The sequence below is a fragment of the Somniosus microcephalus genome, chromosome 20 (assembly GCF_052327205.1).
Source record: "Somniosus microcephalus isolate GS21.2 chromosome 20, FLI_Smic_1.0, whole genome shotgun sequence".
Lineage (NCBI taxonomy): Eukaryota > Metazoa > Chordata > Chondrichthyes > Squaliformes > Somniosidae > Somniosus > Somniosus microcephalus.
This window is the reverse complement of record NC_141006.1, coordinates 55,400,715-55,414,454: the sequence shown is the minus strand read 5'-3', so window position 1 is coordinate 55,414,454 and position 13,740 is coordinate 55,400,715. Positions and strand designations below refer to the sequence as shown.

Here is a 13,740-nt window from a genome sequence, read left to right as displayed (position 1 = left end):
TGTGAAGGAATACTCTCCACTTGCCTGGATGAGTGCAGCTCCAACAACACTCAAGAAGCTCGACACCATCCAGGACAAAGCAGCCCGCTTGATTGGCATCCCATCCACCACATTAAACATTCACTCCCTCCACCACCGGCGTACTGTGGCTGCAGTGTGTACCATCTACAAGATGCACTGCAGCACCTCCCAAACCCGCAACCTCTACCACCTAGAAGGACAGGGGCAGCAGGCGTATGGGAACACCATCACCTCCAAGTTCCCCTCCAAGTCACACACCATCTTGACTTAGAAGTATATCGCCGATCCATCATCGTCGCTGGGTCAAAATCCTGGAACTCCCTACCTAACAGCACTGTGGGAGTACCTTCACCACACGGACTGCAGCGGTTCAAGAATGCAGCTCACCACCACCTTCTCAATGGCAATTAGGGATGGGCAATAAATGCTGGCCTTGCGAGCGACGCCCACATCCCATAAACAAACAAAAATATTAACTATCTGGGATTGTCTCGGTCGTCCTGTTCCTTTTGTAATATTAAGGCCGCATGTCAGGTTGAACTGATTAACAGTTAAACCATCAAGATGGCTATTATGGCAAGTCTGGAGGTTTGGCAAGAAGGAACCTCACTTCAATATACATTCTAGGCATCATGTGATATGACTCACAAAAAAGGATACAAAGAACAGGTAGCAGCCTTTGAGTTAGAGCTCACAGGACAGTCGGAAGTCTAACACCTACGGAGGCCAAGTCTGATCATCTTGGGTCTGCAGGAAACCAGGTTGTAGGAGTCTATTGTATAACCGTAATAATTATTCTACTATTGGTGTCGGAGTAACAAACTTGTATTTGGACAATACGCTCGAGCCTGAATCACAAGGAATCATTTAATTGAGTTAAGAGGTTTCCTTACACTCGGCTGTGTCTCAATCAAGAGATGAAGTTTGATTCCCTGTTGCGCTGCTTGAATTGATGGGTTTGTTGGTATTTGTGACTATTTGTAGAATTTAAATAAAAATTGACACTGCTTGTCCAGAAGTACATGCGTGCCTGACAGATTTACAGACAGCAGTGATGTTTGTGTCTTATATGCAAAAAAAGGCAGTTTTTGTTTGTTGAAAGTGAACACAGCTCCATGGATACAGCTTGCAAACGGAACAAGCTCCCCCACTGCTGGGCTCTAGCTATTTATTTTGTCATTGTTTCCGGAGCTCTTTAGAAGTTGATATTTGCGTGATTCACTCACTGATCACAGGTTTGGTTCCAACATCCAGACCGCACAGCCATCACTAATCTGCACTACGATTCCAAATCGTGAGGTTTTTTTTAAACTAGAGTAAATAAAGGAGAAATTGTTTCTACTGGTAGAAGGGTTAGTAACTAGAGGACATCGATTTAAAATAATTGGCAATAGAACCAAAGGGGAGTGGAGAATTTTTTTTTGAAGGCATCTGGAATGCACTACTTGAAAGTAACTTTCAAAAGAGAATTGGATAAATACTTAAAAAGGGAAAAATTGCAAGGCTACAGGGAAAATCCTCCTCCTCCTCAAATGAGTTTGCAGGTGACTGATGAGTCCAATGCGGGACCTACAGTCTCTGTCGCAGGTGGGGCAGACGGTGGTTGAAGGGACGGGTGGGTGGGGTGCTTGGGTTGACGTGCGCTCCTTGCGAGCTCCCGGGCAATGATAGCAGTACAGCGTTCCAGTCCGTCACTGTTGGGGTTGTCCATGAGGGTCCTGACGTTCCAGGTCCCGAACTTCATTTTAAAGGGTGGAAGATGCCTGTGCGTGAATTCTTTTAACGTGGGGTGGCCGTTGCACACCAGCTAACACACGGGCTTGACAGAGCAAGGTCTTGGTCCAATGGCAAGGGGATCCAAGACGATTGGAGACCAGACTCTGCTACAACAGACACACGCACACGCAGACGCAATGCTACTATTCTCCTCCCCGCAGGTTCCCTCTGCCTAGGTTTCGTAGGATGCATTGTGGTCCTCCCGGCCTCGCTGTTGGCCCTTGCTGCACCTTCCCTGGGCCCCGACGCTGGTCTACACTGCGCCACTCCTGGGCCTTGACCTCGCTGCTGGGCTCGTCCTCGCTCCTGGGTCCCGGCCTCGGACATGAATGATATTGTCTCTCACAGGATCAAATTAGCACGGATATTCTCGCGATCCCTGGCCCCAAACTCCACTCGCAATCCACTAGATCACTAGTCTAGTGGAGAAGCGTAGTCTTGACAGCAGAGGGGTCTGGGAATTTGGGAGCTAAGTTTAAGTGAAGAGCCAGTGGATAGGGCGACTTCCACTGGGCTTTTTGCATCTGTTCAAATCTGCTTTTATATTAGAATAATTGGGATGCTAATGTGGCAACTACAATAAAAAACAAGCGGCAGAGTTATTAAAGTCAGTGCCAGGACAACCCATTTTTACTTGGCGTTCCCATTTGCTAGCCTTTTTGAGTCCATCAAAATTACTTTAGGAATAACAGAAAATGCTGGAAAAACTCAGGTGGTCAGGCAACATCCATGGACAGAAATTTGAGTTGACGTTTCGGGTCGAACCCTTTTTGAAGAAGGGTTCGACCCGAAACGTCAACTCAAATTTCTGTCCACGGATGTTGCCGGACCTGCTGAGTTTTTCCAGCATTTTCTGTTGTTATTTCGGATTTCCAACATCCGCAGTATTTTGCTATCGTACTAAAATTACTTTAGGGCTGCCCACTGGCATCCCACTGAACCCAATATAAAAACAGCTTTAAATACTGTACAGAAACATGGAAGATGGGAGCAGGAGTAGGCCATTCCGCCTGTCAAGCCTGCTCCGCCATTCAATGAGATCATGGCTGATCATCCAAATTCAGTACCCGGTCCCTGCTTTCTCCCCATATCCCTTGATCCCTTTAGCCTTAAGAAATATATCCAACTCCTTCTTGAATATATTTAATGAATTGGCCTCTACTGCCTTCTGTGGTAGAAATTCCACAGGTTCACCACTCTCTGGGTGAAGAAATTCCTCCTCATCTCTGTCCTAAATGGCTTACCCCTTATCCTTAGACTGTGACCCCTGGTTCTGGACTCCCCCGCCATCAGGAACATCCTTCCTGCATCTTTTGTTTGGTTCCAGTGAAATTTTGATACAACCGCTAAAACTGGTGAATATACCAGAACATTTATGACATATTATGTTGTAACTAGTACTTTACTATAATTATGTACAATACAATGTATATGGCTGATGCTAACCTTTTTTAGTTAACAATACTACTCAGCGGAAGGGGGAACTACAATGCACAAGAATCATGGTGAATTCTTGCTGCTTGCAGATGTTCAGATTTAAACAATAATGGATCTCAATAACTGACAATATTAAATAAAAGGAACGCTATCTCTGTACTATCAATTTCTTGCTCTCCCACCAGAGTCGCCACTACAAATGGGGCTAACTGAATGATGCAGCGAGTTACACACCGACCTTTCGCCTCCAAGTCTAGTTATAAACTGGCCTCAACTGATCATATAAATTTCTCCTGCCTGGAAGAGTATGGTGTGAAATAAGTTTGGAAAGTTTCAACTTGGGTCTTAGTGGGAGAGAGTCCATAACACAAAGCTATAGCTAAAATGTATCTTGCTCAAGGAAGCCACAGAATAGCTGGTGTAGAAGGTGAAAAATCACTGGTACAATAGGAGATCTCGAGTTTAGAGCCAAGTCACATTGCTGGGGAGAATGATGGAAATCTTATTGTAGCTGACTGTACTATACTTATACTTAATCTGGGAGAGCTTGATGTTGGCACTGCATGGCAACATTGGCAGAAGGATACCCTTCATCAGCACTGATATTAAATCCAACATTAAAAAAACTAGCAAAACTAAACCAATGAGGGTGAACAGGTGGGAAGAGATAAAGTATCTACGAGTATGGAAGCTTGCAGTACCTCAGCAACTGCACCTGGATTGCCTTTGACCTACTCTGAAGTGCAACAATTTCCAAAGCTACTCTACAAAGAATAACAAGTGTTACCTAGGTAGATCTTTTCTGGGTAATTAATGTTATAATGTTGGTCACCACTGGCAAGGGGTTGTTTCACAGGTAGATAAGCAACACCTGTGGACAATTTCCACTGTCCTGATATGTAACTTTGCCTTGACCGCCTGAGTGAGTCAAAAGATGCACTTCTGACAGTGCAGCACTCCCTCAGTGGTGCAGTGGAGCGTCATCCTGGATATGTGCTCAAGTCCCTAGAGTGGGGATTGAACCTACAACCTTCTGGCTCAGAGGCAAGAGTTATGCCATGGCCGACACCAAAAGCAACAGATACTAAAGGAGGTTAGAGTTTCAAATATTGAAACCAACTGCTCCCAATTGTGTAAACATTGCCTGCAATGAAGTGCTTATGTAGGAAGCAGGTATTCTGAATGTGCTGAGGATGATGAAATTGTCCAAGACTTGTTACAGTACATGGTTACTTACACCAATGTTTGAATTCAGCCAAGTACCTGGGATTAATGGTCTTCAGCACCTCTAGTACGTCAAATAAAAATCCACAACTCCAAAGAATCACACTCAGGTAGTGGTTTAATACCGTGCTACACAGGTCAAAGACATTACAGTCAACGGCTAACTACAGGCAGCTCTGAGTGATGTTCCTTCATGAAGGAAGTCATGAATTCTGCCAACTTCTGGGTTTCTTCCAGCGTCACAGCATTGTAGAGAGAGGCACAGATTCCACCAACCAATCTAGAAACAAGCAGTTTAGGGGAATTAAACAGAGCCATGGTCTTGAAAAACAGACCATGTCCACAATTCCTGTAGATATCTTGTGCAAAGGCAATCACAATACAAATACTGGAGACTCATTATACAAGCCCAAATATACACAGCAACGTGCTAAGCTAGCACAGTGGAGGCCATCTGCATTTCCACCTCGAGATGGAACCAACGGACCTGCCTCCTCCTCCCACTCCAGGATTTTGCCAAGCTGGATAATAGATGGCCAATCATAGCCAGGGTGATTCCATCTTCTTTTCCCACATTGGAGGGGGTTGGGGGGGGGGGGGGGGGGGGGGGAAAAGAGGAAAGAGGAAATTGGAGAAAGACTGGAATCCCACACGGGAGGGGGGGGGGAGGGGAGGGAGGGGAGGGAGGGGGGGGGGAGGGGAGGGAGGGGAGGGAGGGGGGGGGGAGGGAGGGGGGGGAGGGAGGGGAGGGAGGGGGAGGGGGGAGGGGGAGGGGGAGGGAAGGGGAAGAAGGGGGAGGGGGAGGGGAGGGGAAGAAGGGGGAGGGGGAGGGGAGGGGGAAGAAGGGGGAGGGGGAGGAGGGGGGAAGGGGGAGGAGGGGGGAAGGGGGAGGGGAAGGAGGGGGGAAGGGGGAGGGGAAGGAGGGGGGAAGGGAGGGGAAGGGGGAAGGGAGGGGAGGGGGAAGGGGGAAGGGAGGGGAGGGGGAAGGGAGGGGGAAGGGGGAAGAGGGGGAAGGGAGGGGAGGGGGAAGGGGGAAGGGAGGGGAGGGGGAAGGGGGAAGGGGGAAGGGGGAAGGGAGGGGAGGGGGAAGGGGGAAGGGAGGGGAGGGGGAAGGGGGAAGGGAGGGGAGGGGGAAGGGGGAAGGGAGGGGAGGGGGAAGGGGGAAGGGAGGGGAGGGGGAAGGGGGAAGGGAGGGGAGGGGGAAGGGGGAAGGGAGGGGAGGGGGAAGGGGGAAGGGAGGGGAGGGGGAAGGGGGAAGGGAGGGGAGGGGGAAGGGGGAAGGGAGGGGAGGGGGAAGGGGGAAGGGAGGGGAGGGGGAAGGGGGAAGGGAGGGGAGGGGGAAGGGAAGGGAGGGGAGGGGGAAGGGAAGGGAGGGGAGGGGGAAGGGAAGGGAGGGGAGGGGGAAGGGAAGGGAGGGGAGGGGGAAGGGAGGGGAGGGGGAAGGGAGGGGAGGGGGAAGGGAGGGGAGGGGGAAGGGAGGGGAGGGGGAAGGGAAGGGAGGGGAGGGGGAAGGGAAGGGAGGGGAGGGGGAAGGGAAGGGAGGGGAGGGGGAAGGGAAGGGAGGGGAGGGGGAAGGGAAGGGAGGGGAGGGGGAAGGGAGGGGAGGGGGAAGGGAAGGGAGGGGAGGGGGAAGGGAGGGGAGGGGGAAGGGAGGGGAGGGGGAAGGGAAGGGAGGGGAGGGGGAAGGGAGGGGAGGGGGAAGGGAGGGGAGGGGGAAGGGAAGGGAGGGGAGGGGGAAGGGAAGGGAGGGGAGGGGGAAGGGAAGGGAGGGGAGGGGGAAGGGAGGGGAGGGGGAAGGGAAGGGAGGGGAGGGGGAAGGGAAGGGAGGGGAGGGGGAAGGGAAGGGAGGGGAGGGGAAGGGGGAGGGGGAGGGGGAGGGAAGGGGGAGGGAAGGGGGAGGGGAAGGGAGGGAAGGGGGAGGGGAAGGGGGGGAGGGGAAGGAGGGGAAGGGGGGGAAGGGGGGGAGGGGGGGAGGGGAAGGGAGGGGGAGGGGAAGGGAGGGGAAGGGGAGGGGAAGGAAGGGGAAGGGAGGGGGAAGGGAGGGGGAGGGGAAGGGAGGGGGAAGGGGAGGGGGAGGGGAAGGGGAGGGGGAGGGGAAGGGGAGGGGGAGGGGAGGGGGAGGGGAGGGGGAGGGGAGGGGGAGGGGAAGGGGAGGGGGAGGGGAGGGGGAGGGAGGGGGGAGGGGGAGGGGGAGGGGGAGGGGGAGGGGAAGGGAGGGGGAGGGAGGGGAAGGGAGGGGGAGGGGAAGGGAGGGGGGAGGGGAAGGGAGGGGGGAGGGGAAGGGAGGGGGGAGGGGAAGGGAGGGGAAGGGGGAGGGAGGGGAAGGGAGGGGGGAGGGAGGGGAGGGGGAGGGGAGGGGGAGGGGAGGGGGAGGGGAGGGGAAGAAGGGGGAGGGGAAGGAGGGGGAGGGGGAGGGGGAGGGGAAGGAGGGGGAGGGGAGGGGAAGGGAGGGGAAGGGGAGGGGAGGGGAAGGGGAAGGGAGAGGGAGGGGAAGGGGAAGGGAGAGGGAGGGGAAGGGGAAGGGAGAGGGAGGGGGAGGGGAGGGGAAGGGAGGGGAAGGGGAGGGGAAGGGAGGGGGAGGGGAAGGGAGGGGGAGGGGAGGGGGAGGGGAAGGGAGGGGAAGGGAGGGGAAGGGAGGGGGAGGGGGAGGGGGAGGGGAAGGGAGGGGGAGGGGGAGGGGAGGGGGAGGGAGAGGGGGAGGGGAAGGGAGGGGGAGGGGAAGGGAGGGAGGGTAAGCACTGAGCAGTAATAGCAGAAATTAAATTTTAGTGCAATAACTGAAAGCTCATTTAAAAACCAATTACTCCCCACTAATAATCCTGCAAACACAGAATCCAATTTCACAGTGACGCTGGGCCCCAATTGGCTGATCTAACTACTTGTAAATGAAGGAGTCAGCTGACAGTGAAAGGGCATTTGACCAAAGTTTTAAGCAGCACATTTTTTTATATAAAGGGGACAAGAAATAAAACATTGTATATGGTTAACTGCTCCATCTGGACACTCCCTCTCTCCCTCCACTAGCAGCTAGAATTATAGAATGGCCTAATTTTTATGCTGTACATTCAGTTCAACTGGTCTATGCTGGTCACAAGTCCCTGGCCTGGTCAATCTTTCCTACACTTGGGACTTTAGTTGACATGGAAGAGTGTTACTGTACTAGGGACACCAGCATACAAGTTATATAGCGCCATTGATTATTTAGGGCAGGGGGAAATTGAGCAGGAGATGGGAATGATTGGAAGGGGTGGGAAGAGGGAGAGAAAGGAATCAGGAATGGTTACTGTATAACTGACCACCACCCCACCCCCATAAACCCCCTTCGGATTGTTGGGCATTCTCCCATGTTCCAGTTTACCTGTGGCCCTTCAATGAAATCATGCCGGCTTCCACGGCTTGATCAAGGAAAGTCTGTTCAAGGGCATCATTCCCATCAGGGCCACCAATGCGGAATACTACATTCATTCTGCTTCTACACTTCACATCAACAGGGCAGCTACAAGGAAGCAGTACAGGTCATTGTTCCAAATTATTCAGCACTGTGTTCAGCTCAAAAATCAAGCTACCAGCCAACAACAGCTTTGAAATGAGCCAACTTACACATAGAATTCACTGGACTCCTCAATCACGTCATAGAGCTGCTTCGATTTAGCAATACTGTTTTGTTCCATTGCTTCAACACCCCCATTGCTCTTTATCCAATCCAAGACCAAGCACATGATATAAATACTGAAAGAAAGGCATACATCGGATTGGTGTGACCCTGCAAGTTACATGATACAACTGGGCATCGCACGTAACAACAGAAGTGCCCAATCATAGATTCTCTCCCTTTGTCATTGGGCAATGTTTGCAGTGGCCACTGTTAGCTTACAAACTAAATCAAATGCCAAGAGAGGTGTTCAGTTTATAGGTTAGTAACCCACTAATATTTCATTAACTGGAGACCACCTCCAGATTACAATAGCCTCAGTAAAAGTAAAGAAACTTTAGTGTTATTTATGAAGCTTGTCAAAGAGAAAGTTGAAATGTATGCCATGGTAATGTGGTTTTAGCCAGCAGTTCCACCACACCTGGAGGGCTACCAGGCCTCGGCAACCTACACCCAAAGATCAGTAGCTTGCTTTGGAGACCCTGAAACATGGTGATGGGTTTCTGCACAAACACCCAGGAGACCAGGTCAAAAACCTAAACTCTACATCAACTATATGGCCAACCCAAATTTTCCATCACTAAAGGGGATAGAGATCCAGTTCATTCTCCATGTGGTGATGCTACATGAATAGGGGCTTATACATTTGAGGTTCAACCATAGCTCAAGAGTTCACTATCCGATTCTTCAAAACTACTGGAGCACTGTACCAACCTGTAACACGGAGGAGTATTGTAAAGGCTTTCTGCTTGCAGTTTATAGTCAAACACTATCGGACACCCACTGAGCGCGGATCCCAGGAGATCTTCTCGGACTAGTACTACCGTCACTCCTGCACAACCGAGGTTTTTCTGGGCAGCGGCAAATATCACACCGAACTTGAGGAGAGGAGGGAGGCAAGTGGAAAGAGGAAAGACAAAGTTAGCGTACTCTTTGCTGACGTACAATTCTGTTCCAATTATTGTAAAAGTCAAGGACAATTCACCACAAATCTCCACCTTCCAGCACTGTTACAGGTTCTCCATTAAAAGAGAGACGGTCTCGGTGGGTTCTCCTGTTTTAATCAGACTTACCCTGGAGACGTCCAATGGCTTGGTAAGGAAGTTGGACGACATGTCGGAGATCAGAACAGTTTCCTTGGCGTCTGGGATGAAGTGGAACTCCACCCCATTGATGGAATCATTGGCACAATAATAGAGGTAGGAGGAGTCAGGACTGAGATCCCAACCGTTGGGATCAGGGATCTCTACAAGAGAAAGATGGGATGAACTTTAGAATTCTTCGACAGCACCTGGCAAATCCGCGACCTCCAACACTTAGATGAACAAGGGCAGCAGGTGCATGGGAACAGCATCACCTCCAAGTCGCACCATCCGAAGTTGGAAATAAATCGTCTTTCCTTCACTGGGTCAAAATCCTGGAACTCCCTACCTAACAGCACTGTGGGAGCACCTTCACTGCACGGACTGCAGCTGTTCAAGGCGGCTACTCACCAGCACCTTCGAGGGCAACTAGGGATGGGCAATAAATGCCAGCGACACCCATCTCTAGAATTCATTCATTATTATAAATCAGACTTCACCCAGGTCCCTAGAGCCTGAGCAGGTGGGGAGAGGGGAGTTTTATAAAAACTTTTACTGATAATTATGTGATGTTGAGCTTTTGGCACCAGGTGTACTTCCTTTAATGGTTCTACTATGAGCTTGGTGACCCATCCACGCAGACCCACCCATCCGTCTCTGCAAATCCCAACAGCTGCAAGCAGCACAGCCCCACGATGCCGGGTGGGTGTAATTCTGCCCCCCACGGCTGGGATTCAACCCGCCCGCTTCAAGGCTCAATAACAATCCCATTAAAAGCCTTACTTGTGTAAGTGTCTTGTTCACAGTGGACAATCTGCACTTTCCCCAACTTCTCGGCCTCTTTGGCTGCCTCGGCTGACCAGGCCCCAGTGACCACAAAGTCCGCACATCTGGCTTCTTTCAGTCCGATGAGGTTGAAGGGGACGGCACTGAACTGGCCACTCCCACCACCCGGCAAAAACAGTATCTTGTAGTTCTCTGGGATCTTCCTGTAAAGACAGTTAGCTCATCAAGCGGGCCGGACAATGGTCAACAAGGAGACCGAAGCAGTTAGTTTCTGACCTCCAAAAATAAAGAGTTGGGGATTCGCGCCAGACTTGGAGAAAAGCAAAATATGACCAGCAAACCAGGCCAGCGAGCCAGACTCTCACCCACAGCACTGGACACGGAGTGCTTTCACCATTTGAAGAAATCCCACTCATTCCACCCAAACTTCAAGGCATTAAGTGAGAAGGCGAGTTCTCTCCCCTCCTTTCCAGACTGCTCCCAACTCCCTTAAACACTAAAACAACAACAGAAAATGCTGGAAAAACTCAGCAGGCCAGGCAACATCCGTGGAGAGAAATTAGAGTTGACGTCAACTCTAATTTCTCTCCACTGATGTTGCCTGGCCTGCTGAGGTTTTCCAGCATTTTCTGTTGTTATTTCGGATTTCCAGTATCTGCAGTATTTTGCTATCACCTAAACACTAGATGTCCACTTGCTCCAGACTTTGTTGGGGGTGGGAGAAAGAGTGGGGACTGTTGGGGGGGAAAAGGGCTGATTCTCCCTACTCTCCAACACAGGGGGTCACTGGATAGTCCTGGGTGATTTTCCCTGGTCTAGCCCAGGGGCAAAGGCGGTCAATTGCAGCATCCCTATCAGCCAAAACAGTCCAGCCTAGAGCTGTGCAGTGCCTGCCAGAACACTTGTTCTGCGGCTAGTGGCACCACAGGGGGCTGGAGTGTGTTGTCCAGAGGAAATATTATTCCAATTGTTAAGTTTGTTGGGTCTTTATGATTTTGGTTTTATTAATTGTGTCCTTTTAAAAAAAAAAGGGTACTTGTGTTAGGTCACTGAAGCAACCCTTATGGGTTCAATTAAAAGAGGCAGACCAGAGCTGCAATAGGAAACCATCTGGGCCTGAGTGTCGTTAATGGTCATTGGTCACTTCCGTGACCGGTGGGCGCCGCGGGGACTGGAGTGCATAATTGGGCTGGAAAACCAAATTTTAATTTGATTTCTTAGGGTTCAGTTGAAGTTTCAACGGTTTATTTACAGTTTTATTTGGTTAATTTATTTGGTTCTTTTAAAAAAAAGAGGAATGGTCATTGGTCATGACAGTATTCAACAAGTGCTGAAGAGGAAGGGGGCGTGTTACCATTGAGAACAGATTCACTCAGTGCTCGCAGCCCACGTGCATTAGAATGGGGGTTCCCAGTAATTTCACGATTCCAACAAATCAGCTCTTCTTTTGCCGTGAGGTCAGTTTAATTGAATTGGACCAATTATCAAGACAGGGTGGCCAGTTTAGGGGGGGTTGGTTTAACCTGGATCGGCCCATTAAATTATTCCAGTCATAGTTTGAACCGGATAGCGATTACTCACAGCAGATCGCTCAAGTTGGCTTTGGTGGCGTCTAGGATTTCAGTGAACTCTGGCGATCTGTGGCTCATTTCTGTTCAAATGGATAACACACAGGGAGTTAGATAGACAGAGACACATGCAACCGGCAAAGGCTAATGTGCGACATCACAAGAGACTGACCCAGAACACCGACTCCAAGTCCACGGTAATCCAACAGGTCCTTCTGAGCTTGAGCCAACACCTGGGGAAACAGGGTTACATTCCATCGGTCAGTACAGACCCGGGGGGTTACATCCCACTTTTAACATCACTGTACACCCTCACCCCTGCGATCAGGCGATCTCTAGCTCAGCGAAGGGAGGTTGGACTGCATCTGAATTAAAGCCCTGGTTTATTTAAAGTGTAAATTAAACACAATTGCATCTAGTTCCTTCAGTTTGAATATCCCGCTGTGTCCAAATCACATTTAAGCCTCAAAACCGGCATCAGACATGGTCCATGCACCAGTGCCAGAGAGACCTGTACTAGGAAGGTGACTGCAGGACAATTAGTGCTACACTTGGGCCGGACGGGGGAGGGTTGTTGCAAACAGCACCTAAAAAAATACAACCCCACTCCATTTACAAAAAAAAAACACTCCTTCACCGAGAGGGGGAGCTTGGAGCAACCAGAGGAAAAATTGACCACAGTCTTCCTGTTCTCCATCATTGAACACAGTCTGAAGGACCCAAGGGGGGCAGGGGTGTTAAATACTGACCCCCAACCCCCAGCCACTCTCATTGGCTATTCGCACAGGGTGCTGGTATTTAGCTCATCAAGGATTGGTTAGAATCTACTTCCATAGCGCCCCCTGTGGTTAGCAGCAGCACTGCTACTCCCTCTTCAACCAAAGGGCTGGCACAGGTACGATGGGCTGAATTGCCTCATTTTGTGCGATATGATTCTATGATTATGTTGCATTTCAAAGCAATGGAAGTAAGTATAAGGCAATCCAGCACGATCCCTGAGGTACTGCAAGTTTCCATAATCACAGAATCATACAGCACAGAAGGAGGCCATTCAGCCCATCGTACCTGTGCCAGCTTCTTGAAAGAACTATCCAATTAATTGCACTCCGCCTGCTTTTTCCCCATAACCCTGCATTCTTTTTCCTTTTCAAATATAGATATCCAATTCCCTTTTGAAAGTTACTATTGAATCTGCTTCCACCACCCTTTCAGGCTGTGCATTCCAGATCACAACAACTTGCTGCGTAAAAAAAGTCTCATCTCCCTTCTGGTTCTTTGAACCTGTGTCCTCTGGTTACCGAGCTTCCTACCAGTGGAAACAGTTTCTCCTTATTTACCCTATGAAAATGACTCATGATTTTGAATAGTAAAGCCGGTTAGTGGCGGCTGTGAGCTGTGGAGCTGTAACCAAACCTGTGACCCACGCTCCTGGGCCAAAGTACATTTCTCCGCCACTTCTGGGTCTTATGGTGGCTTTCAACATCGCCACCATTTTTTCTGCCCCACAACCGATTCTGCTCAAAGCTCAAACATCCCATTTTGTTACGTTGATTGAGGGACAAATGTTGACCAGGACACCGGGTATAACTCCCCTGCTCTTCTTCGAAATAGCGCCATGGGATCTTTTACATCCACCTGAGAGGGCAGACGGGGCCTCGGTTTAACGTCTCAGTACTGCACTGGAGCGTCAGCCTAGATTTTGTCCTCAAGTCTTTCGAGTGGGACTTGAACCCACAACCTTCTGACTCAGAGACGAGAGTGATACCCACTGAGCCACAGCTGACTGAGCCACGTGCAATGGCTTCTCTTTCCGCTCCCACCCCGTTACCTCTGGTGACCCCCCAAGGATCTGCCCTTGGCCCCCCTCCTATTTCTCATCTACTTGGCAACCCACGGCGACATCATCGGAAAACACAGTGTCAGTTTCCACATGTACACTGCCGACACCCAGCCCTACCTCACCACCACCTCTCTCGACACCTCCACTGTCTCTAAATTGTCACACTGTTCGATATCCAGTACTGGATGAGCAGTAATTTCCTTGAACCAAATATTGGGAAGACCAAAGCCATTGTCTTTGGTCCACAGCACAAACTCCATTCCCTGGCCACCGGCTCCATCCCTTTCCCAGGCAACAGTCTGAGGCTGAACCCCGAGATGAGCTTCTGACCACAAATCCACGTCATCACTAAGA

At 50.5% G+C, this 13,740-nt stretch overlaps 1 protein-coding gene across 2 annotated transcripts; it reads right to left on the bottom strand.

Moving 5' to 3' along the window:
* Positions 1-4,558: 4,558 nt before the first annotated feature.
* Positions 4,559-12,246, bottom strand: LOC147103288 (phosphoserine aminotransferase-like). 2 transcript variants are annotated; one of them, XM_085963143.1, is made up of 9 exons: positions 12,184-12,246; positions 11,719-11,779; positions 11,560-11,629; positions 9,976-10,181; positions 9,184-9,356; positions 8,825-8,988; positions 8,059-8,187; positions 7,817-7,954; positions 4,559-4,738 (listed from the first exon to the last, which is right to left on the bottom strand). In XM_085963143.1, the coding sequence occupies exons 1-9, from the start codon at positions 12,244-12,246 to the stop codon at positions 4,612-4,614; spliced, it is 1,131 nt and encodes a 376-aa protein (XP_085819269.1). In that variant the 3' UTR covers positions 4,559-4,611. The 2 variants fall into 2 exon arrangements, with proteins under 2 accessions (XP_085819269.1, XP_085819270.1); XM_085963144.1 differs by lacking the exon at positions 7,817-7,954 and having other exon boundaries at positions 12,184-12,243.
* Positions 12,247-13,740: the final 1,494 nt, after the last annotated feature.

Coding starts and splice junctions, on each gene's coding strand:
- LOC147103288 (XM_085963143.1), bottom strand. CDS start 12,246: ATGATGGAGAACAGGAAGACTGTGGTCAATTTTTCCTCTGGTTGCTCC. Junction 9,357..9,975: donor TGAACAAGACACTTACACAA/GTAAGGCTTTTA, acceptor TTTCTCTTGTAG/AGATCCCTGATCCCAACGGT. Junction 7,955..8,058: donor GAGTCCAGTGAATTCTATGT/GTAAGTTGGCTC, acceptor GCTTCCTTGTAG/CTGCCCTGTTGATGTGAAGT.